Here is a 26,657-nt window from a genome sequence, read left to right as displayed (position 1 = left end):
AGTACTGCTCACAAAAAAATCTTCCGGATACAGTCTTACACCAGGGATAATTCTAAGGGAAGAAATCTGTAGCTAGATGTAATCTCAACCAGCTAAGGCGTTACCAAGGGTAAGTAACTTGTTCAAAAGGTTTCCATCAAACCACTCAAGCTCAGTATTCTGAGCAAAGTTGTAGTTCAGTGACACTTTTGGTGTATTTCTGTTCAGTAGTTTTTGCTGTAGCATTGAAAAACCTATCCCTAGGGAGTCAAAGTATAAATGACAACTTTTATTTCCTCTCCCTTTAACATCTAGCCTCCCCTGACATTTTTGCATGAAATTTGGCATTCTGGTATTTTGCCAGATACGTTGGGTGAGTACCAGATTTCAATCAAGTCAACCAATCAGGAATTTGTAAAGCGCACTACTCACCCGTGAGGGTCTCAAGGCGCTCAGAAGAGGGGTTGGGGGGGCAGGAGAAGGGGTGGGGATGTGCTGCGACTGCTCGAACATCCAGTTCTTGAGAAGTTTCTTGAATGTAAGGAGGTCTTTGGTCTGGCGCTGGTGGGTGGGAAGAGTGTTCCACGTTTTAGTGGCGAGGTGCGAGAATGATCTGCCGCCGGTTGTAGTTCTGCGGACGCGTGGGACGGTTGCGAGGTCGGCGGAGCGGAGATGCCGGGTCAGGGTGTAGAAGGAGAGCTGTCTGTTGAGGTATTCTGGTCTGGTGTTGTGCAGTGTTTTGTGAGCATGGGTGAGGAGTTTGAAGGCGATTCTCTTGTTGATTGGGAGCCAGTGCGGGTTTCTCAGGTGGTCTGTGATGTGGCAGTGGCGGGGGATGTCCAGGATGAGGCGTGCGGAGGCATTCTGGATGCGTTGCAGCCACTTCTGGAGTTAGGCCATGGTTCCTGCGTAGAGGGCATTGTTGTAGTCCAGTTCGCTGCTTACGAGGGCTTGAGTGACTGTTCTGGTTTCAGTGGGTATCCATTTGTAGATCTTTCAGAGCATTTGGAAAGTTTTGAAGCAGGAGGAGAAGATGGCGTTGTCTTGCTGGGTCATGGATAATGAGGAGTCCAAATGAATCCTAGATTGCGTGCGTGGTCCGTGGGAGTCGGAGCAGCTCCGAGAGTGGCAGGCCACCAGGAGTCATCCCATGCTGAGGGGGTAGAGCCGAAGATGAGGACATCCGTCTTGTCGTTATTGAGTTTGAGGCAGCTGCTCTTCATCCTTTCGGCGATCATTCCTTCGTGGAGGTAGGTCTTGTCGGAGTCCTTGGTGAGGGAGAGGATCAGCTGGGTGTCGTCAGCGTATGAGACGATGTTGAGGTTGTGGAATAGGGCGATGTTAGCGAGCTGGGCCATGTAGACGTTGAAGAGGGTTGGGCTGAAGGACGAACCCTAGGGTATGCTGCAGATGATTTTGGTGGCCTCCGAGCGGAATGGGGGGAGGCGTACTTTCTGGGTTCTGCCAGTGAGATTGAAGGTTACCCAGTCCAGGGTTTTGTCACGGATTCCTGCATTGCTGAGGCATGAGCATAGGGTGTGGTGGCAGATGGTGTTGAACGCGGCCGAGAGGTCCAGGAGGATGAGGGCCACGGTTTTGCCGTTGTCCAGTATGGTTCTGATGTCGTCGGTGGCGGCGATGGAGGCAGTTTCGCTACTGTGGTTGCGGAATCCGGATTGGTAAGGGTCCAGGGTGCAGGTCTCCTCAAGGAAGCAGGTTAGTTGTCTGTTGACAGCCTTCTCGATGACTTTTGCCAGTAAGGGGAGCAGGGAGATAGGCCGGAGGTTCTTGAGGTCCTTTGGGTCTGCCTTGGGTTTTTTGAGGAAGGCGTTGAGCTCAGCATGTTTCCAGCTATCCAGGAAGGTGGCGAATTCAAAGGAGCTATTGATGATCTTCCGTAGTTGGGGTGTGATGACGGAGCTGGCTTTGTTGAGGATGTGGTGAGGGCAGGGGTCAGTTGGAGAGCCGGAGTGGATGGTGTTCATGATTTCGATGGTGTTGTTGACAGGGGGGTCCAGGAGAGCAGGAGATTAGTCAGAGGTGAATCTGTTGTGTTGGTGGTTGCCAGGGGGGGGGGGGGGGGTCTGTGTGCTGAAGCTGTCGCAGATGTCTGCAATCTTATGGTGGAAGTAGGAGGCTAGGGGGTCACAGAGGTCTTGGGATGGCGGGATGTCGTTGCCGTTGGATTCATCATTGATATTCATCTAGTGGAAAGCCACTAAAATTCACCACTTGTGGATTTATGGTCAGCTTTGCAAACTGAAGGCCCAACTGATGACACTGAGATTTAGTTTGATCCTATTAAAACCCTACTGGTTTTGCAGAAGGGAGCGCGCTGAGGATAAGCAGTGCAGCCTCTGTGCCATGGGAGCTCAATCCTTGGCTCACTTGGTGCCGATGTCCTGATAAAGGCACCCCTAGCCAAGAAAGCCCAGCCGATACCATTTGAGCTCAGTGCATTTCGATACCTAGAAGCACCACAAAACATTTATTCAGCTTTTCCCTCAACCCGGTGAGAAATCATTACTGGGTTACACAACATTTTAGAATGCAACAGGCATAATAAAGCTGTCCTTTGAGCAGCATTTTAAATTCAGTTAATTATAACTAAAGGCACTGGGAGGAAACCCCACTGTCGGGAATGTTAGCCACTGGTTGCTCACCCCTTGATGTTTTTACAAAACTTTTTTTTTTTAACCTAAAAAAGGAATAGCGGATAATGCTCAGAGAGCTTGAGCCCCTAAACAGAAATATTACTGTTATTATTACTGTTTATTTGGTACATGCACAGTTATTAAAAAACATTGTATATAAAAACCGTTAAATATAGTGCAATGATTTATGTCATGTGGAGCTACAAGTTTTACCAAAAAAGACAAAAAAATCATAAAACGAAGTCATTAAGCTTTAAAGTTTTTAGATAAAAGTGTAGGCAGAGGGATGCGGAAGAACACACTGTTAATAAAGGTGTTGCATAAAAAATAAACAAAATAGTGCAGTAGTTCTCGTAAGTGCTACTCTTATAGAGCTAAATATATTGCCACCAGTTCATAAAATCAAGTCACTAAGATCCAGAATTTTTAGATGAAACTGTGGCATTGAGATTCCATAGAGCACACTATAAATCAGGGGGCTCATAGCCGGATTGATGTGACAGTAGTCTTTGTTCAGGTTTTCAATAGAACACTGCCGGTTGGACATTTAGTTTCTCTGCTGCACAAGACAAGAATTTAACAGAGCAAGCTTGGTCTGAGGCCGATGGCTTGCAGGGACTCGATCACAGCTCTTCTACTTGTTCTGATTTCTCTTGTTAAAAAGATTGGTAGGAGCTAGTGTCTACGCTATCTCAGGAGAGCAGGGCAAGTGCATTTTATGTGTTCAATGTTTTCCAAGCAATGGTTAATGAACAGGCATTTCTTCTTACCGTCCGGGTGCTGCCAGCTTGGGCCAGGTCAGTAACTCACAGGGGAAATACCTGATCAGCTGCCGTTTAACTGTTGAAAAGAGGCTGGCTGCCAAGTAAGATTGTGGGAACAGGGCCTTCTAGTTGTTAATGACCAGGTAGTTTGTGAAATTGCCTTGACAGCTTACTCCTATCAGGGATGAAGGAGAGAAACTGCATGGCTTTGTTTACTACACCTTTAAAGGTAGAGAATGAAATTGCTGGGTTCCATAGGCCAGCTCGTGGTGTGTTTGCAATTGCTTGATCAAGGTATACGCTGGCCGCTGGAGAAGCTTCTTGGGTCTGCATTTCAGTCCATAGGAGTTGATTTAGTGTGTTGTGTTGCGAGCTGCGAAGTCTGTGACAGAAATTTACAAATGACCCCTGGCGCATTGCTTTTTAACTGATAAGTCCAAACTCCAGCCGTACTTGGGACGGAGATACCCAGGGGGATAATAAGACGACCTTCCTTTAGGTTCTTAGGACCAGGGTGTCAAGGAGCTGTGTATCCGTATCGTACAAGGCTTCAGAGCCATATGAAATGGACGGGATCAGTTGTGCTCTGATTACCTCTAAGAGAGGCCTTGAGGCCCCAGACAAATGCTTTGCCAATTTTCTGAACGCTTATAGGAGAGATCCTGCCCTGTTCCAGATGTTCTCATTGGAGATCCTGCTGCTTTTTAGGAACTCTCACCACTTTTTTGTTTGTGTTCCCTATAATCATTGTTTTGATCTTTTGTAGGTTTACCACAAGGTGATTCTTCCAGGAGTATGAATGTAAATGGTTTCATTGTCACTGGAGGCCTGTTTTTGTCCAGCTTATCAGGAGTATATCATCTGTGAAGAACAATCTGCCCAAAAGTATTAATGGATCTGCACAGTACTTTATAGCCTCTGCACTAAGCACTTTAAAGCTATGTCCCCCAAACCCATTTTAATTTGAAAGTCCTAACCAAGGACAACAGGAAGATTGCCTGCCGGTGGTCTCACCAGCACCGGTTGCCCAGCCCTTAAAGCGATAATAAACTCTTGGTAGTCAAAGGAAAGTCAGTCGAGGATTCATGCTGCAAGCCACTGAGAAGCATTATATGGTGGTTACCCTAGAAGGGCCCCAGCATAACTAGCCTAATTTTGACACTTTACTGTATATCCATGTTAGGGAATGTCTTTTATCATGCCAACGGGTATTCATAGTTATAATTGTTAGTTGACTGTGATATAGAAAAAACTATTAGGTTTGTACATGATGTATAAACTGCCAAGTCGGTCCATTATATCATCATAACTGTCACATCAACGTGCAATAGTTAAGATGCAGTTCTTTCGGAGTCCTGCTACTGTACCTCAGAATCCTTTCTGAGCTCTGGTCTTTTTGTACTGGCCGAATTCTTGAGTCATTCTATTTGAGTTATTAATATAATTCTATTGCGCTGCCCTAACCACAAGGGCAACCAAAATAGGTACAATAGTTTTCAACAGTGCTACCCAGTATAGAACGTTGGATATGAATAAGACATACAATGAGTATGGAGATAGTAGAGAGGACAATGAGTAACTATGAGATTGTGTTGTGTCAAGATTCTATACTTTTAGGAACATGCATATTTAGTATGCAGAGATTTGTAATTCCTCGGCTTGCTTTCTAAGATGTATGTTCGGTGGCATGTGTAGCTGCAGATACACATGCTGTGCATAGTCCGCCGTCTGGTGTTGGGCTCGGAGAGTTACACGTTGTTTTTCTTCGAAGAAGTCTTTTCGAGTCACGAGACCGAGGGACTCCTCCCACTTCGGTTCCATTGCGCATGGGCGTCGACTCCATCTTAGATTGTTTTCTTTCTGCCGTCGGGTTCGGACGTGTTCCTTTTCGCTCCGTGTTTCGGGTCGGAAAGTTAGTCAGAATCTCGGAAACTTTGTCGGTATTGTTTCGTTCGGTATCGGGGTAGTTAGAACAAATCAACACCGAATCTTGTAGAGCTTCGGTAGCCCTTCGGGGTAATTTCGATCATCCGTCGGGGCATGGTCGGCCCGACCACGTGCAACATCGAGACTGATGGAACGGACCCCGTTCCGTTTCTGTCCTAAATGCCATAATAAATATCCTTATACGGATCAACATTTGGTCTGTAACTTGTGCCTGTCCCCCGAGCACAAGGAGGATACGTGCGAAGCCTGTCGCACGTTTCGGTCGAGGAAAACGCTCAGAGACCGAAGAGCCATGAGGTTGCAGATGGCGTCCACGCCGACAGGACAACAACGGTTCGAGGAGGAGGAAGAAGAATCTTTCTCCATCAACGAGTCGGATTCCGAAGAATTCGACGTCGAAGAACAACCAACCGTGAGTAAGACGTCGAAACAAAAATCACACGAAAAGACTGACAAAGCCCAGGGGACGCCACCGCCAACAGGCCATGGCTTAACCCGGAAAGTAGGTGACCGTCCAATGGCACCGAAAAAGGGCGAGCTGCTGTCGAAGTCATCCGACTCCGGTCGAGATACAGGCACGCAGCAATCTCGGGACCGAGAGAGTGACGCAGAAAAAATTCAGCAGCGGCACCGAAGTTGGTCGGCACCGAGAGGGCACGACGCCGAAAAGACAAAAGATCTTGTCGGAGCCGAAAAAATCCAGGGACACGGTTTTGGTGCCGAAACGCCCGGTAACCGAACCGAAAACTGGTTCCTACTCAGAGGAACAGGGACTGTCCTCTCAACTAAAAAAACACAGATTTGAGGAGGAATTACAAACAATTGAGCCAGATCACACACAAAAGCGGATCTTTATTCAAAAGGATACAGGGAAGATTAGCACTCTTCCCCCAATCAAAAGGAAAAGGAAACTTGACTTCCAGCAAGGAGACAAGCAACCACAAGCAAAGGTGGTAAAGAAGGTAACTCCACCACCATCAACTCATGCATCACCGGCACAAACTCCACCATTAACACACTCACCAGCTCATACCACAATGAGCCAGGATGATCAGGATGCATGGGACCTCTACGACGCTCCAGTATCAGACAATAGCCCAGAGTCGTACCCAACTAAACCGTCACCACCTGAGGACAGTACACATATGCACAGGTGGTAGCTAGGGCAGCCGAATTCCATAATGTCTCGCTACATTCGGAGCCTATTGAGGATGACTTCCTCTTTAACACCCTGTCCTCCACCCATAGCCATTATCAAAGCCTTCCCATGCTTCCAGGAATGCTAAGGCACTCAAAACAAATATTTCAAGAGCCAGTTAAAAGCAGAGCCATAACTCCAAGGGTGGAGAAAAAATACAAGGCTACGCCCACAGACCCTGTTTTTATTACATCACAACTGACACCAGACTCAGTAGTTGTGGGGGCAGCTCGTAAAAGAGCCAACTCGCATACATCAGGCGACGCACCACCTCCGGACAAGGAGAGCCGCAAATTTGATGCAGCGGGAAAAAGGGTTGCAGCACAAGCGGCAAATCAGTGGCGCATCGCCAACTCGCAAGCACTCCTGGCGAGATACGACAGGGCTCATTGGGATGAGATGCAACATCTCATCGAACACCTCCCCAAAGAGTTCCAAAAACGAGCGCAACAGGTGGTGGAAGAGGGACAAAGTATCTCGAACAATCAGATACGGTCTTCCATGGATGCAGCGGATACAGCTGCAAGGACAATAAATACTGCAGTCACGATAAGGAGGCACGCATGGCTGCGCACATCTGGGTTCAAACCCGAAATACAACAGGCTGTGCTCAATATGCCGTTTAATGAACAGCAATTGTTTGGGCCGGAGGTCGACACTGCAATTGAAAAATTAAAAAAGGACACCGATACAGCCAAAGCCATGGGCGCACTCTACTCCCCGCAGTACAGAGGCACATTTGGCACATTTCGTAAAACAACTTTTAGGGGAGGGTTTCGAGGTCAACCCACAGAAACCAGCACCTCACAAACAAGACCACCTACCTACCAGGGACAATATCAAAGGGGAGGTTTTCGGGGACAATACAGAGGGGGCCAATTCCCAAGAAACCGGGGAAAATTTCAAGGTCCCAAAACCCCTCAAAATAAACAGTGACTCACAAGTCACACAACCCCTTCACACAACACCAGTGGGGGGAAGACTAAGCCAGTTCTACAAATCTTGGGAGGAAATAACAACAGACACTTGGGTCTTAGCAATTATCCAACATGGTTATTGCATAGAATTTCTCCAACTCCCTCCAAACGTCCCACCGAAAACACACAATATGTCAAAACAGCATATAGACCTTCTAGGACTAGAAGTTCAAGCATTGCTGCAAAAGGACGCAATAGAACTGGTACCACGTCATCAAAAGAACACAGGAGTTTACTCACTGTACTTTCTAATACCAAAAAAAGACAAAACTCTAAGACCAATACTAGATCTCAGAACACTAAACACCTACATCAAATCAGACCACTTTCACATGGTCACATTACAAGACGTAATCCCACTGCTCAAACAGCAAGACTACATGACAACATTAGATCTAAAAGATGCGTATTTCCATATACCGATACATCCTTCGCACAGGAAATACCTAAGGTTCGTATTCAAAGGAATACATTACCAATTCAAAGTGTTGCCATTCGGAATAACAACTGCGCCAAGAGTCTTTACAAAATGCCTAGCAGTAGTAGCTGCACATATCAGAAGGCAGCAAATACACGTGTTCCCTTACTTAGACGATTGGTTAATCAAAACCAACACGCTAACAAAGTGTTCACATCACACAAATTATGTTATACAAATCCTTCACAAGCTGGGTTTCTCCATCAACTATGCAAAGTCACACTTTTTGCCGTGTCAAACACAGCAATACTCAGGAGCGACAATCAACACAACAAAAGGGATAGCCACTCCAAGTCCACAAAGGGTTCAAACATTTCACAAGTTAATACAGACCATGTATCCTACACAAAAGATACAAGCAAAAATAGTATTAAAACTACTAGGCATGATGTCTTCATGCATAGCCATTGTCCCATACGCAAGGTTGCACATGCGGCCCTTACAACAATGCCTAGCATCACAATGGTCACAGGCACAGGGTCAACTTCTAGATCTGGTGTTGATAGACCGCCAAACATACATCTCGCTTCTATGGTGGAACAGTACAAATTTAAACAAAGGGTGGCCTTTCCAAGACCCAGTGCCAACATACGTTATAACAACGGATGCTTCCATGACAGGGTGGGCAGCACACCTCAATCAACACAGCATCCAAGGACAATGGGACATACATCAAAGAAAGTTTCACATAAATCACTTAGAACTGTTAGCAGTATTTCTAGCGTTGAAAGCATTCCAACCCATGATAACCCACAAATACATTCTTGTCAAAACAGACAACATGACGACAATGTATTATTTAAACAAACAGGGGGGGACACACTCGACACAGTTGTGTCTCCTAACACAAAAAATATGGCATTGGGCAATTCACAACCATATTCGCCTAATAGCACAATTTATTCCAGGGATCCAGAACCAACTAGCAGACAATCTCTCTCGGGATCACCAACAAATCCACGAATGGGAAATTCACCCCCAAATACTGAACACTTACTTTCAAATTTGGGGAACACCTCAAATAGATCTATTTGCAACAAAAGAAAACGCAAAATGCCAAAACTTCGCATCCAGGTACCCACACAGGTACTCCCAAGGCAATGCTCTATGGATGAATTGGTCAGGGATATTTGCGTACGCTTTTCCCCCTCTCCTTCCATATCTAGTAAACAGATTGAGTCAAAACAAACTCAAACTCATACTAATAGCACCAACATGTGCAAGACAACCTTGGTATACGACACTACTAGACCTGTCAGTAGTACCTCATGTCAAACTACCCAACAGACCAGATCTGTTAACACAACACAAACAACAGATCAGGCATCCAAACCCAGCATCGCTGAATCTAGCAATTTGGATCGTGAAATCCTAGAATTTGGACACTTAGACCTCACACAAGAATGTATGGAGGTCATAAAACAAGCTAGAAAACCTTCCACTAGACACTGCTATGCAAGTAAATGGAAAAGATTTGTTTATTACTGCCATAATGAGCAAATTCATCCATTGCATGCATCTCCAAAAGATGTAGTAGGATATTTACTACATTTGCAAAAATCCAATCTAGCTTTCTCTTCCATAAAGATACATCTCGCCGCAATATCTGCTTACCTGCAAATTACTCATTCAACTTCCCTGTTTAGAATACCTGTCATTAAAGCGTTTATGGAAGGCCTAAAGAGAATTATACCACCAAGAACACCACCTGTTCCTTCATGGAACCTCAACATTGTCTTAACAAGGCTCATGGGTCCACCTTTCGAACCCATGCATTCTTGTGAAATGCAGTACTTAACGTGGAAAGTTGCATTTCTCATTGCCATCACATCTCTAAGAAGAGTAAGTGAAATAAAGGCGTTTACCATACAAGAACCATTTATTCAAATACACAAGAATAAAGTAGTTCTAAGAACAAATCCAAAATTCTTACCAAAGGTTATCTCACCGTTCCACTTAAATCAAACAGTAGAATTACCAGTGTTCTTCCCACAGCCAGATTCAATAGCTGAAAGAGCACTACATACATTAGACATCAAAAGAGCACTAATGTACTACATTGGCAGAACAAAAGTAATTAGAAAGACAAAACAACTATTTATTGCCTTTCAAAAACCTCATACAGGAAATCCAATTTCAAAACAAGGTATTGCCAGATGGATAGTTAGGTGCATCCAAACCTGCTATCTTAAAGCAAAGAGAGAGCTGCCTATTACACCAAAGGCACACTCAACCAGAAAGAAAGGTGCTACTATGGCCTTTCTAGGAAATATTCCAATGAACAAAATATGTAAGGCGGCAACATGGTCTACGCCTCATACATTTACTAAACACTACTGTGTAAATGTGTTATCTGCACAACAAGCCACAGTAGGACAAGCCGTACTAAGAACTTTATTTCAAACTACTTCCACTCCTACAGGCTGAACCACCGCTTTTGGGGAGATAACTGCTTGCTAGTCTATGCACAGCATGTGTATCTGCAGCTACACATGCCACCGAACGGAAAATGTCACTTACCCAGTGTACATCTGTTCGTGGCATTAGTCGCTGCAGATTCACATGCGCCCACCCGCCTCCCCGGGAGCCTGTAGCCGTTTGGAAGTATATCTTCAACATTTGTACATTTGTAAATATATTACTTTAACCTTCATTTGGTACATACGTATTCATTCCATTGCATGGGCACTATTACTAGCATACACAACTCCTACCTCACCCTCTGCGGGGCAAACAATCTAAGATGGAGTCGACGCCCATGCGCAGTGGAACCGAAGTGGGAGGAGTCCCTCGGTCTCGTGACTCGAAAATACTTCTTCGAAGAAAAACAACTTGTAACACTCCGAGCCCAACACCAGACGGCGGACTATGCACAGCATGTGAATATGCAGCGACTAATGCCACGAACAGATGTACACTGGGTAAGTGACATTTTCCTTATGTGACAAATACGCCAAAAACATTGTACAACTGTGTAAAAAAGAAAAGTGCCATTACCGGCCTTATTTAGCAATCGCAAATCCTGAGATGACTGGGTTGCAGCAATGAAAGTTTGCAGCCATGAGGAAAGCGTAATGTTTAGCTTGCTTAAATAAACTTAAATGGTATACATCTTTTTAAACATCCTAAATTGTAAAAAATAAAAACAAAATCCAATAAAATATAGTTCTTCAAAGGTCATAAACAAACGAGCATTGAAAGGGATTAATACCCCATGTGGCAAACATATTTTGTGGGATAATTTAATCTTTTTGTTTGAATTATTTTAGAAAGCTCTCAGGCTACAGCATTTTGGGCATTGCAAAGGGACCTGTTTGGTGTGACAAGATAACGCAATGCAGTCAAAGTAGAAACACTTTCAAGGTGTTTTTGACATTTTGTGTTCAGCGATTTTGAGATTAATTAGCAGGGATATCTCACTCTTAGACACCTTACATCTGTATGTGCAGTAGTGTCACGTCACCCTTGAAAAGTGATTGTACAAGTAGAATGACTTTTTTCCATTGCCATTCTCAAGGCCATGTAGTTCACATGTAATTAATCAGAATGAGCTACCTCTGTCCGATAATAACCAAACAGCATTTTCTTGTATTTGAGCGTAGGTCAGTTTAAATCACACTAATTTATTTTCTTATTCTGTTTGTTTTCTTCCTCAGGATTCTTAGTTTCTCTTGGTCACCTTTGAGTCAAATTATTTTTTTACTTTACTGATGACAGCAAAGCCAGATGTAGAAGGTTTAGTGTGCACATTTAGACACAGCGCTGGGAAACAGATACATATTTAGTGACCTCTCTATGGTATTTTCCTGTTTTTCTCCTCCGTCATTATTGTAGTCATCAGGCAAAGTTCTGTCTGAAAGAATGCACTATGGGTGTGCAATATGAAATCTTACCTCATACTAGTGATCAAACTCAAGGTCAGATTATGTGATTTAATTTTTAGAAACTTTTATTCTATTAACTGTAACACCTACTTGAGGCACCCTTTATAACTCAAGTGCTACATCTTTTCCGATATGTTCTTGCAGTATTGTAATTCTGAATTTCTTTTTTTTTTTTTTACCTCCAGAGTTTCCTTTGAAAAATTATGAATATTTTTACTATTTACTTGTTTTTAAACTTTTTAAAGACATTATGAATTATGTTATTTTTATGTGATTTGTAATGTCTATGATGTCAATTGAACTAAACCTAATTGGCTGATCGTTATTTTATGATGAATACATGTGTTTGCAGATAAAGAGCCAGCCTACAGCATTCCAATCAAAAACATCACTGCAGTTGAGAAAGTCAATGAACGATGCTTTGAGAGGGATAATGTAAGTATGATCTGTTAGCCTTAGATACTTTGAAACATTTAAGATGTTTGATATTCCACGAAGTGAACTTGGGGACTTATTTAGAGCTTGTTGGTAATGAATAATTCACTGATTTCTGGAGAAAAAGCTAAATCTGAAGAATGAGTAGGTGGAATTTCCTCTGGTTTTAGTACTTCCTGCAGAAATAAAAGGATGTTCAGTCGCCTCTTACTACATCACATTTAAAATAAAGCAATTAAATAGTATGCTTAAACAGAATTACATCTTGTGATAGTGGCAACTTTTAATGGAATCATGGGGAAGGACAATCTTTGTCTTAGTGCGGACATTTTTGATGGGTACTATTTTCTTTTAAACAATAAACCTTACATCTCAATACAATGTTCATGTAAACCCCTTATGTCAAGCTGATGTGCACAACATAACTTTTGTAAACCCGCAATCCTTTTGGTAAAACAAGTTGTCTTTGATGAATGGAGTAAATACATACCTGCTATGACACTAGAATAGTGGGGCCTGAATATCTTCTGGCACAAATATATGGTCTTGAATATCAGTAACAGAAATATTGCTTCATCCAGTGTAGATTTTATTTTATTACTCCTAATGGGACATTGTTTTTGAAAACTAAATTGTCAGCACATTATTTTTGATAAAATGCATTCTGACATATAATCACATAAATAATGTACGCATTTTCGCAAGGTTGCCCAAGATAAACAAATCTTTGTTCAGCACCAGAGCTTCAATACTTTTTGATACTTATGTTAAGAACTAAATAAGTGACGAAAGAATCACTCCACAAGTTAAACTGCACCAGGGCATTGATACAAAGGAACACGCTATCTCTGCTTTGGTTGAAGATGATGCAAAATGACGCAAAGGAAAGAAGAATGTTAATTCGTAATTCTCAGACTTTATCATCAAGATGCTGGTGGTAGAAATACCTCATCCATACTTTATACTACTTTAAGAGTATGAACCTGCTTAAGATCAAACCCCCACATTTTCACATTTCTATCTCTAATGATAGTATTTCCCTCTTTGAGGAACCTAAAGAGTTGGTGGTTTATTGATTTTGCCTGAGTCTTTGCAGTAGAAATGATAGCACCACAAACAACAGCACACCTCGCAGGCAGAAATGTAGGAATAGAAGGGTTCAGGCATAGAGAAGCCCAAAGGGAGATTCCAGTAAAGGTATTTGACTAATCTTCAATGAGGTCATATGCTAAATCCCATTGCTCTTTCCTTGTCAAGCAATGTGCCAATCTTACTGCATAATATGTGCAGGCTTCAGTCTTTGTTATTGGGTTGTACCAGCCTCTTGTTTGTTGGGTCATTTAATTATCTAATTAAACTTGTATTCTGAGACAGTGTTTTACATTTGTGCTTTGGGCAGATATTTTTTCAGGTTGCCTTTGATAACGAATAAGAATTACTGTTGTGATTTTCACATAGATCCTCAAAATACTTGGGCTTATTTGTTGGTTAGTATTGAACTTCTTTTTCCTCCTTTGCCTTTTTGTCGTAGCAAGTGTTATAACTATTTCATTATACATTTTTTCTCTACTTTTTTCTATCTCAGTCCAACTAGTTCTGGCTTTCAAGAGATTGGAAATTAGTTATCTGAATTTTCTATAATATCTTTTTGGGACACACATATAATCTGCTTCCTTGCATGTCGACAAACTTTTTTGATGCTTCTACTCTTCAAACAATTGATGCAGTCCAGTGAGTTGGTATAGAATATCCATGTAGGAACAGACGTTTCTTCTCTGAGGACAGCCTCCCCATAGCAGAACTAGATTTAAAGGACACATGCAAATTGACCACTCTCGTGAGCAAGAGCACTTTGTCCTTGCTAGAGGAAACAGAAAATAGGAGGCATCTTGACTATGATAATTTCACTGGTAGTGCATACCAAATTATGCGCCCAATTCACAAGAATAATCGGAAATGAAAGCTATGTTGCTTAAGCCTTGCAGAGATTTAGAATATAGCTGGAATCCAATAATTAGAAATTACTATCTGTGCATGCAAAACCTTGTATGCAAATCCTAACTTTCTAAACCAGTTCCAGGTTATGCACACAAAATTTAAAACTTTATCCAGGTGTTAGTCAAATTTCCACTGGGGAAAAAACTTGTGAATCGGTCTATATTTATCTCATTTATCAATGCACTTAGGGATTTCTAAAGTCTTTAGATTTATTTTTCTATGTCCGTCACAGGATACATGGGTGGAGTGACTTAAAATTGATTTTATGGAAGCTAAAGACAGTTAGTGTTTGTGATTAGACACATTTTATTAGCCAAAGTGCTTCCCCCATATTGCAAATCTACATTTGCTTAGTATGTATAGAAAATCTAAGTACATGGTCACTCTTTTCATTGTGATTTATTGATGATTGAAATGTTGTTGGTAATTTGGTAAAGACAGTAGTATGTTACGTGGGTATTCATTTTTTCACTTACATAAATCTATTTATCAGGCAGTATAGAACTTGAACCAGGCTGCAAGGTTAGTGCTGCAAAAGCTTTGCTGGAAACCTCTACTTAGCATAGACACCATTCAATAAGAATAGAATTTCTTAAAATGGATGTGCGACTAGCATAATAGCATAGTTTTTTTCTGAAGCGTTTTTCTTTGACCTGCATAGGTTGGCCCTGTAGTCCATGAAGTGAGTTTCTAAGTAGGGAAGACATTAAGATCAGAAGGGTATTTAATAGATAATGGACATTGTGAGTTTAAAGGAAGGAATTACCTAATCATTGATTCATGTTTTGTTGTGTTTCCTCTCACAGAGAGAGGAAGGAAGCAGCTCTTACTTGATATGTAAGGAAGGTCCCATCCGTGAATTATCATGATTATGAATCCATGTACATTCAGCTTTATTAATAGGCCCTTGGTAATCCTCTACAGGGTGAGTAAAAAATGGAGGCAAGGCAGGTGCAAGTCTTCAGGACACTGCAAATGTGTACATGTTGACCATAACAACGTTTGGTTTTGGTCGCAACTATGTTCTGAAGGGCAGTTCTTGTTACCATTAATGGGGGTAACTTTACCTGAAATTGTTATATAGCATTGTTATGAATCAATTCAATTTGAAACATTAGCATGGGCACTGTTTTTGAAACATTCACTGCTTCGATGTCAGAGCTATGGAAAAAAGGGAGAGGTGAAGCTCCGTCCTCAAAACTTTACTCTTAATGTGTATTTGATATCCCTCGCAGCTCATTGGTTCAAACATCCCCTTTATTCGCAGTTACCCATATATATTTCTATACTTTTTACATAGTAGAACTTACATAATTACATGATTTTTTGGCAGATGTTTCAAGTTTTACATACAGACAAGCCCCTTTATGTTCAAGCCAACAACTGTGTTGAGGCCAATGAGTGGATCGAAGCACTGAGCCGTCTTAGTCGATGTAATCCACGCAGGCTGAGTGTTTATCATCCGTCGGCTTATCTGAATGGTAGCTGGCATTGCTGCAAGGCCTCTTCAGAAAACACAGAAGGCTGCACACCATGTACTGCGTAAGTAGATAATGTCTTGATTGTTTAAGTGCTTTAGACTTGCGAATAATGTATTAGACGTTACATGCTTTTCACATTGTTTTTTATGCAGCCTTTAATAGTGTCTAACTGATCTTTCAGGTAAAGTGCAGCTGAGAGTTTGCAACCACATGTAAACTACTGTTATTGATAACATTATGCTATTCTGAACTTTTTGCAGAAAGCTAAAAGTTAGTGTTCCTCCGGTACATGCCCATAAGCAGCATGTCTGCCTGTGTCTTGCTTTTCGTATTACGTCTTTTACTGATTGGCTAGTCATTTTAATGGTGTGTGGCAAATCATCATTTGTTAAAAAAAAACAAAAAAAAAAAAAACGTATAGTCTTAAAGTTTTTTTCTCAGCTTTTGCTGTAGTTGTAATATGCCTGGTCACAACCACAGGAGAGCATCCTCTATGCTAAGCATTTTAATTTTAATGTTAATTTAATCTGTTGTACTAACAGCCGTAAAGCATCTTTTGGCCTCATGGCTACCTGAGATAACCCTTTTCGCAGTCTACTGTATAGATATGTGAGTTTGTTTGCCAGGGGCTGTTCAAGTATACACAGAGGAAGCAAATTGATTTACACATAGAAATCTGTGCACAGTAGAGATGGGTAGTTTATGGGCTGAATGTTTCATGTCAAAAAAAGTTCTGGTATGATTTTGATTGAGTGGCAGATATGCAGACACTAGAGCTGCTACTCATATAGTGGTTCAAAAAGCATTTCTCTGAAGAACTGCCTGCTACTTGTGTCTCAGCTACCAGGGCAGAGTTTCTCTTTCATCTGTGTTGTAGCCTAGTTAGGGTGTTTTGGTTCTGTTTGCGAGGGTACACCCTCCACAAACTAAAAACCCACTTTGTGACTAACAGTATGTGGCCTTTGCCTAAATTTAGGATATTGTGGAGACATTGAGTGCGTCTTCTACAATTTAGGGAATGTTTCTACAGGTATTCTTTGCAGCAGAAAGAGATGCCCCTAGTTTACTGGTTTGGCTTGTCTACACGGACGCTTCACTGGACAATGCATGTCAGATCAGGCAGACAGAGGCTGCACCGTGCTCCTGTTCATCACCACTACTTTTGGTGCAGTGGGCTATGTTGCTAAGGCACAAGCTGAAGTGTTAAAAACTTTTTTACTTGGGTGCGATTTGCTGTCTTCATACTGTTCATACTGTTGCATGTGTGGTTATAGGTAGGTTTCTTTGAGCTCTAGCTATTTTTCCATATTGAGACTACTTTCCTACTATAATATGCAGTATGAATTTCATTGTGACCGAAAATACTAACGTAGCAGATGCGTAGTAGTGCCTCAGTAGGTAGAAGGAAACCAAAAAAATATATATTGTACATATCTGACTAGAACATGCACTGGTCTCATGCTCTAGCCCCAGAAAGGTGTCTTGATGTCCCTACTAGCTAATTTTATCAGGACATATTCCTTGTAGTTCAAAACCTGGCAGGCTCTCTGAACCCCTGAGCAGACAAACTCAGCTGCCGGTTCCTAGCAGATCACAAATGGCATCTCCATCCAGAGATGGTGCAAGGTCTCTTTGAAGACTAAAGAGAACCTTGGTTCGATATATTTACCACCACCAAGAACTCTCAATGTCAGAACGTTTGTGGTGCCCCCTGTGAACGCCTTGGCGAGAATTCCACTCCTGCCCAGAGTTCTCAAAAAAATCAAGAATGATCTAATCCAAGTCATTCTTGTGACACCAGATTGGATACAGAGAGTATGGTATTTAGAAGTTCTGAGAATGCCCATTAGTCCTCCAATCAGCCTGTACTTCTGGGAGGATCTACTGTTGCAACAACAGGGCAGAGCCGTGCACCCAAACCTGTGCATGCTCCGCCTTCATGCACAGAGATTGAATGGCAGCAATTGACAGTTTTTGACCTTTCTGCAGACGTCTGTGGCGTCATTTTGGCAGCCAGACAATCAAGACAGTATACGCCTGCTGTTGAGACAAATTTGTGGCTCGGTGCGCTGCCAAACATGTTGATCCCCTTTCGGCACCTCTGTCAGAGGTGTTATTTGTTCTTTCATTAGCCTGGCAATGTTTTGCCTTGAGCACAGTTAAACTTATCTTTCAACCATATCTGTGTTCTTGCAGTTGCTATATCAGCCCTCCCTGTTTAAGTCATCTGTTGCAACTCATTTCGTAAAGGACTGCAACATATGTTCCATCCAGAACCCTTCATCAATAAGACTTGAATCTGGTATTGCCGTTCTTGATGTGCTCACACTTTGAGCCTTTGCTCAACTGCCTTTTACATCTTCTGACCATCAAAACTGCCTTTCTAGTGGCCATTGCATTGGCCAGAATGGTTAATGAACTGCAGTCACTATCCGTATCCGTGAGCCCCCATACATCACATTCTTTCCAGATGAACTGGTTCTGAGAACACATGCCTTTTTCCTGCAGAAGTGGTGACACCTTTCCACGCCGGCAAGACGATCACGCTGATGAACTTCTTTGCTATGGTTCAGTCTTCCAAATAGGAGAGACTCCATCACCCAGACCCAAAAAGAGCATTATAAATCCACATTGATCATATGAAGGAGAACTAGATGGAAGATGAACCCTTCAGTGAGTTCGCCAGAGCAAAGAAAAGAAAGGATGAGCAGAAAAGGTCCATTTCAAGGTGGATCGTAGCCTGTATTAAAATCTGCTACAAACTTAAGAAAAAGCCACCCCCTGAGGACGTGTGTGCTCATTCCACCCGAACCATGGGTGTGACCACTTCGTTAGCTCACTGCATCCCTGTCCTGGTCATCTGTCAGGCTGTGATGTGAGGACCTCTGCACATGTTCACCAAACACAGCTGCCTGGACAGTCATGTCTCTTGTGATGGGCTCATAGCCAGCTTGGTTTTCTTGGACTTTCTGGTTTAAATCTGTTTACAGATCCACCTCCAGCGCGGTATTGCTTGGGTATCTATTCTAAGTTAAGGAATCTGCAGCTAGAGGCCTCTATCAGATGAACAAGTTAATTTCCTTCGGTAAAGCCTTATCTGGGTTAGACTTGGTCAAGCCACAGATTCCTTAACCGATCCTCCCCACTTTACAAATGGGTTTCTACATATAGAGTGACCCATGTGAGGTCATTAGTATCTGCACACTGATTCATCAACTTCCTTCCTGGTTCTTCGCTTCAGAGGCAGAAATGTTGCAAAAAGTAACTGATGTCAGCACCTTGGGGTGGCTCATATTTAGGCACAGCACACATCACTTCCAGTGTAGCCAACGCAACGCCACGTACTGGTGCACAGAGGTACTGCTCAAATAGTTTCCAGATCAATTTTGTCACCTGGGGAATATTCTAAGCTAAGGGATCTGCATCTAGATAGTCTCGCTACCAAATAATTCCTAACCAAAGGTAAGTAACTTGTTTGTTTAGGCAGTGGAAGATTAATGCACCTGTTGCAAATGTGTACCTGTGAACTGCAGGTCTGTGGTTCTAATACTGGTGGCTTACCTCCGAACGAAGACTTATTGCAGAGATTTCAGTGTAGCCTACAGGCGACATCCTCCAATCCTAGAAATATAGGTCCCTAAATCAATACTGATTCTACTGCTTTGCCTGAGTGAGGACAAATCAGTGTTGGCATTTCTGAAGCTTTTGAAATGTACTTGGGTATTTGTGGCTGTACCGGTTGTTCACTGTATGAAAGTGCCCTTGTTGGCATGGTTATGCCCCAACTTTTAGCCTGATATTGATGCCAACTTGACTGAGAGTGTGCTGGGATCCTGCTAACCAGGCTCCAGCATCAGTGATCTTGCCCAAAAACTGTACCTTTGTTCCCACAATTGGCACACCCCTGGCACATAGTTAATTCCCTTGTTAAAGGTACCCATGGTACCAAGGGTCCTGTGGCCAGGGAAGGTCCCCACGGGCTGCAGCATGTATGTGCAACCCTGGGGGACCCCTCACCAAGCACATGCACACTGCCTTTGCAGCTTGTGTGTGCTGGAGGGGAGAAAAAGGCAAAGTCGACATGGCACCCCTCCCTGGATGCCATACCCACAAACCACTACCTGTGGCATTGGTAAGTCACCCCTCTAGCGGGCCTTACAGCCCTAAGACTGGGTGCACTATAGCCCAGGTTAGGGCATAGCGGCATGAGCAATATGCCCCTACAGTGTCTAAGGCCATTCTCAGACATTGTAAGTGCAGTGTGGCCATGTTGAGTAACTGGGCTGGGAGTTTGTCGTTACAAACTCCACAGCTCCATAATGGCTTCACTGAATACTGGGAAGTTGTGGTATCAAATCTCTCAGCACAATAAACCCATGCTGATGCCAGTGTTGGATTTTTTTGAAAAATGCCCCCAGGGGGGATCTTAGAGATGCCCTCTGTATGTAAGCCAAACTGCTAGTGCAGGACTAACCAGTCCGTGCCAGCCTGCCATGTCCAGACAAGTTTCTGACCACGTGGAATGAGAGCATTTGTGTTCTCTGTGGCAAGAAACAAAGCCTGCACTGGGTGGAGGTGCTTCACACCTCCCCTCTGCAGGAACTGTAACACCTGGTGGTGAGCCTCAAAGGCACAGTACTCTTGTTACAGTGCTCCCAGGGCACTCCAACTAGTGGAGATGCCCGCCCCCCGGACAAAGCCCCACTTCTGGCGGCAAGCCTGGTGGGAAAATTAGGGAAAGCAAGGATAAGTGACCACCTCCGCTGTGACCTCTAAGGTGTCCAGAGCTGAGATTACCCCCTCCTTGCAAAATCCTCCCTCTCAGTTTGGAGGACAGGGACCTATAGGGTTAGGTCTGTGTCCCTCTCCCAAAGGAGAGTGGACACAGGAAGGGTGTAGCCACCCTTAGGGACAGTAGCCATTGGCTATTACCCTCTGACCCCTGTTCCGCCCCTAACTCCAGTATTAAAGGGCTCCCCTGAACTTAGCTTGTCAGATTCCTGGCGACCTCACAAGATGAAGGACTGCTATGCTGACCCCCAGCAGAGAAGACTGAAGACTCAAACTGACTTGGCCCCAGGCCTACCAGTCTGTCTCCAGCATCAAAAGCCCTGCAAAAAGAAGGCGACACATCCTGCAGGAACAGCGACCTCTGAAAGGCCTCCAGAGGACTGCCTGCACCAAAGAGGATCAAGAACTCACGTGGACAGCAGCCCTGTCAGAGAAGAAACTCTATCCAAGGACTCTAGAGACTCCCCGGATCAGCATGTCCTGTCCACTCTGCACCCAACGTCCACAGCCCATATCCAGGTGGCCCAATCAACTGGAGCAGGCGATTCTGAGAAAGTGCCCATCCTGGGTTGACCCCTCCTGTCCACCACGATAACTCCTGCAGCCTGAATCTGGAGGACCCCACTCAACACGGCAGAACCGGATGAAGATTCCCCATTCCAAAAGGTACCACTGCATCCACAGACCCCTGGCCTTGGAGAATCTGACCTTCGGTGCAGCACGTCCAGCAGGCAGACCCCCCTCCTTGTCCAGCCTTTGGTTTTCCAGAACCAACCCCCTGAACTTCACCTGCAGCATCTTTGTGACCCCTGAGGTCCCCCTATAGGAAAGCATTGGGAGCCCGACGCTGTGTTTGCACCCTGCACCCAGCTGCCCCCATGCCACTAAGGGTGTGTGTTTGGTGCTGGTCTGTGGCCCCCTGGTACTCCTCTTAACGTCCCAGGTCTGCCCTCCGAAGACGCAGTTACTTACCTGCAAGCAGGCCTGATTCCGAGTGTCCCCAGTCTCCATAGGAGCCCATGTTAAATCAACCTCAACTTTGACCATTGCCCCCGGCGGCCCCTTGTTGCTGGTGGTGGGTGTTTCGGGTTAACTTGAACCTCAACCTGTGGACTTCCTAATCCCAGCAGACTGGAACTGTAAGTCTTGTACTTTTGTACATACCTCAAAACCATACCAACTTTTCTTCCTCCCCTTCCATACCCCCTCCAACCCCCCCCCCCCCCCCCAAACTGTTTCTGAAAATTGTCAAATTTTAAAACAGATGATTGCTATTTACTAGAGAAGGATTTAAATTGCCAAATTGAAGCAAAGTGGTATTGATAGATATGTTGGATACTTAATTGCTAATGTACTTACTTACCAGCAACTTGAATCTTGTGGTTCTAGAACTAAAGTAATAAAACATAATTTTGCTGTATAAAAACCATTGGCTTGGAGTTAATCCTTGAGTGTGTGCTTCACTTTATTGCCTGTATGTGTACAACAAATGCTTTGCACTACCCTCTAATAAGCTTAAGTGCGCCACCACACCACCACAAAAGAGAGCATTAGTATTATCTACTTTAGCCTGTGGGGAACCCCCGGACTCTGTGCACACTATATCTCATTTTGATATAGTATACACAGAGCCAGCTTCCTACACACACCCATTGTAAAATGCTCTCTACAGACATCCATCATATCAGGATTGTATTTCAAGAAGATAATTGTGAAGGGTGAAACACACCTTTCCTTTAAGGCCAATATCACTCATCTAGATGTATTTGGGGTGAAAATTTTTTTTTTTAGCCTAAATGCCAATGCTGAAATTAAAAGGGGGTGTGAGAGATTGGGATAAAACAAAATAAGTGGGGGTATTAAAATCAGTGAATGGTTGAGGACATTAGCTACATGGCACTACAGTGTTCTGTTATATGTTAAGACAGCACATTCCACAAAGTAGAGAACAAAATGAAGAGTATATTGTGACAGTAAGGTCAAAAATTGGTCACGTCACCATCTTCTCCGTGCCTTTGGCTACGGTGAGCGTTTGGCCACAGAAGGACTAGAGTGTTTTTAATGTATTTATTTTTATTTTTGTTAAAATAAAAGTTCAATGCAGCTATAACAAACGCTGTGCTTGGTGCATGTAGCCATTATATACATCAACACAGTGGAACTGCCTCGCAACTCATTGAATAAGTACTACTAATAGAAGCAAAGTTACTATATTAACTGACTCAGTGCCGTGCAGACTTGACTGGACACAGCATTGAAGACACTCTAAACCAGTGGTTCTTAAACTGTGGTCAGGAACCCTTAGGGGGCCGCAAAGCCTATTCTAGGTGTGTGCGACTGCTTATACATTACATTACATTACAATACATTAACAAATTAACAACGTGTATATAAAGAAGCAAAATTGAAAAATGTGAAACGTTCTCTAAATGTGAAGGAATTTAAAATTGGAGGCAAAAAATTAAGTTATCCTCAGATTGATTCGTGGGAACAGTAAAAGTGCATTAAAACAGCATATAGTATGGACAATGAGTGACCTCAGTTGAATTTAGAAAAGCTCCAATCTTCCCATCAAAATTGCACTTTTGATTATTATTTTTTTAATGTTTATTTGTAAATTAAATAAAATATTTTATTTGTCTATTTGATGGATACTTGTGTCTGTGTTTTTTGTGTATTGTTTTGCGGTTCACATTATTGAAAATGATGAAATTGGGGACCCCGGCTTCCAGTAATGACTCAGTGGGGGTCCCCTATTCCCATAATGATTCATTGGTGGTCCTCTGCTTCCAATAATGATTATTTGGGGGTCCACAGAAGTCAAAAGGGTAAGAACCACTGCTCTAAACTGTTCCATCCTGGGGTAAAAAATGCTATGGAAACATTGATGCTATGCCTGGAAAAAAAGAAAATGATGGTTGGTAGGGATTAATCATCACAAATATCTGAATATTTCTTCCTGATAGATTAAAAATAAATATCCTAATCTTGACTAAGAAATGAAAATCTCTGTAAAGATGCAGGAAGAGGCATACCATGTGCCCATTCATTAAGTTTCGGTTTAACTGCAGTTGTTGATTTTATTATGATAACGCCCTTGCCATTTCATTATTGATTACAACATCCTTACCAAAGTTTCTATAGCCTGATGATTCTGGGATTGTTGAAGTTCTCAATTTTTAATATACCTATCCAGGCTGGATGTGGCCGTAGGTTGCAATTCCCGGTTTGGTCTGTCCAATAAAAACGATGATTCCTTCTTGAAGCCACAGTGCCTTTCACAGTATGAGTGCAAGACAGGTGTCCGTCTGCAGGAGCCTCACAAACTATACACAATAACCTCCATGAGGTAGAATTACCTGAGACTGATCTTTTAAGCCGGCAAAGAAGGTGGCTGCAGAATAAAGACCACAATGAAGATTAATCCAGAGTGCAAAAAACTGGGACAAATATACAGGACTAGGGGACGTGGTACCCACTAAAATACTACAGCTGCGTTGCAATGCTGTGATTGGGAAGGAAGTCCTTTATGGGTATACAGACAGGAAAAGGAAATTACATGGAAATCACATAATAACGCCCATTTGAGACTACGAAAAATAAATAGTGCACCTTCGTCTTGGAACTACAAGGCACTATGTAAAAACCCGTCTGGTCTTTACTTCCTCAAAAGACTCCTGCAGGCCCTCAGACAAGCGATAGCATTCCGTGTCCATGAGTTAGCTGGTGAGCCTTCAACTGTCTGCTGTCCTCTACTCAGCGAGGCAGAGTGAAAAGATCTGGGCCGAGGCGGTGCGTTAAGAAGTAAAATTGTTTATTTAAAATATGACCGGGAGGGAGACACCGCAACTGCCGCTGTCTCCTCCACGCTCCGCTTCTCTTTTCAGTCTGATTCTGTTCCACGCGCCAACACGCTGGAATCACGCTGGAATCACCATCGCACGGCACACAGAACAGAATCTAAAGAACACTACACACCCCCTTTTCTTCAAAATAAAATAACAACAACATATTACAAAACATGAAAACTTTAACCTAACATGAATAGTTATATGACAATAAATGTAATACATAGATATATAATAACTAATTGTAATGAATAAAGATATTGATAATACAAACAAAGTATACTCTAAGCAGAAGCACATTGCCAATGTTACTGTTCGACATAATTATCAAATCTCTTAGGCCTTCTCAACTCTGACTTGTCCCTCACCTTCATGCTCAATCTTATTCAATGGGGATTCACTAGTGCTGGTATCATCATCTACATTGTTTCCCGATTTGTTTCCCATGTTGAACAACTTCTCCCGACTACACCATACAGGCACCTTTATAACCTTCCCACGGTTCCACACATTACCATCACTCAGCAACACAGCATACTTATAGACTTTTTGTCACCTCCAAAGGCTCTGAAAATTTAGACTCCCCTTTAGCTGTCCACGCGCCCTTCACTACTCGCACCCAATCACCAACCTTGTAATTACCAGGTCTTTCACTCATATTAAACTTCTTACTCTCCACACCTTTTGACAACAATGCCCTCGGTTTTCTACCTCTCATGACCTCGAAGGGTGACTTTCCCGTCACACTATGGGGAGTTGTGCGGTATGACCAAACTAGGTCCTTCACTGCCTTCCGCCAATTTATACCATTATAGATCGCTAATTGCAGCCCCTCTTTCAGCATCCTGTTCCACCTCTCCACCAAACCATTACTCTGTGGGTAATAAACAGATGCTCTGATGTGCTCTATGTCAAATTTGCAAAAAACTCTTTCATAACATTTGATACAAATTGCACACCATTGTCTGAAACTATAATCTCAGGGACTCCTTCTGAATCAAATAAATCCGTCAAGAACTCCACATCACACATGGTATTTATGTTTTCTACAAATTTCACGACTTGCCACCTGGAAAAATAGTCCACAACCACCAAAGCATATTTTGGCACACTTCCCAAAATATTAAACAGACCCATAATATCAATGGCTATTTTTTTCCACGGCCCCTCCGATTTGTCAGACACAGCAAGATCACTTTTAACAACCTTTTGAGACTTGTCGCTCCATGCACACAACACACACTCCCTCACATGATGTTCCACATCCCTATCAAGCCCTGGCCACCAGTACTCCGATCTGATTCACCTTTTTGTTGCGCTCATTCCGAGATAGCCCTCATGAGCCAATTTCAATACTCGTTCCCGCAAGACAGTAGGAACCACCAACAGCTCGCCCCTGAACACCCCTCCATCCATCATACACAACTCTAAACCAACTTGACGGAAATACTCTGCATCGCAAGAAGCACCACCTCTATTTGGCCACCCTTGACGGCAATATCCCATCACTTCTTGCAGCACAACATCTTTTTGAACCATAGACACCCATTCTTCATGAGAAATTCTGCCTTCTGTCACGTATCCTATATCCACACCTACATAGGCTATGAGTTCATCAACTTCAGGTTCACCCTTTGCACCCAGAACTGAACACACAGGAAGCCTAGACAGACAATCGGCCAACACATTTTTTTTTCCCAGGAAAATACACCAAATCATAATTGTACTCCAACATTCTGGCCACCCAACGAGCTATTCTAGGTGTGGCCCTACCTGCCCCCTTAGTCGAAAATACTTCAACTAATGGACGATGATCAGTACGAATCACAAATTTTAAACCCCAGACATACTTGTGGAAATGGTCAACACCCCACCAACACGCCAATGCCTCCTTTTCGATGGTGGAATAGTTCATTTCTGACGAACTCAACGGTCTGGAAGCATATGCAATTGTCACTTCTTTTCCCCCTCTTCTTTGCATTAATACCGCACCCAGCCCAACGGAACTGGCGTCCGTATTGATAATGATCTCATCCCTGGTGTCAAACGGCTTAAGAGCTGGAGCTGAGGCAATTTGTTTTTTCAACAAACAAAACTCCCTCTCACAACCCTCACTCCATACAAATTGCTTCCTCACGCATAACAACTTTCTCATGTGCACAGTATTGTCAGCAAACTTGGGAATAAACTTTTAGTAATATTCCGCTAGACCTAAAAACGACC

At 43.1% G+C, this 26,657-nt stretch overlaps 1 protein-coding gene across 1 annotated transcript in view; it reads left to right on the top strand.

Annotated features, from left to right (window-relative positions):
- The window catches only part of RASA2 (RAS p21 protein activator 2), a 461,891-nt gene that overhangs the window by 367,568 nt on the left and 67,666 nt on the right, over nucleotides 1-26,657 (top strand). Inside the window, exons 20-21 of the mRNA XM_069213940.1 lie at nucleotides 12,234-12,316; nucleotides 15,648-15,856. Of these exons, the coding sequence (XP_069070041.1) occupies nucleotides 12,234-12,316; nucleotides 15,648-15,856 (292 nt within the window). The remainder of the gene's footprint in view (nucleotides 1-12,233; nucleotides 12,317-15,647; nucleotides 15,857-26,657) is intronic.

Source organism: Pleurodeles waltl, chromosome 11 (assembly GCF_031143425.1).
Source record: "Pleurodeles waltl isolate 20211129_DDA chromosome 11, aPleWal1.hap1.20221129, whole genome shotgun sequence".
Lineage (NCBI taxonomy): Eukaryota > Metazoa > Chordata > Amphibia > Caudata > Salamandridae > Pleurodeles > Pleurodeles waltl.
The sequence above is the reverse complement of the archived record's forward strand: the minus strand, read 5'-3'. Positions and strand labels throughout refer to the sequence as shown.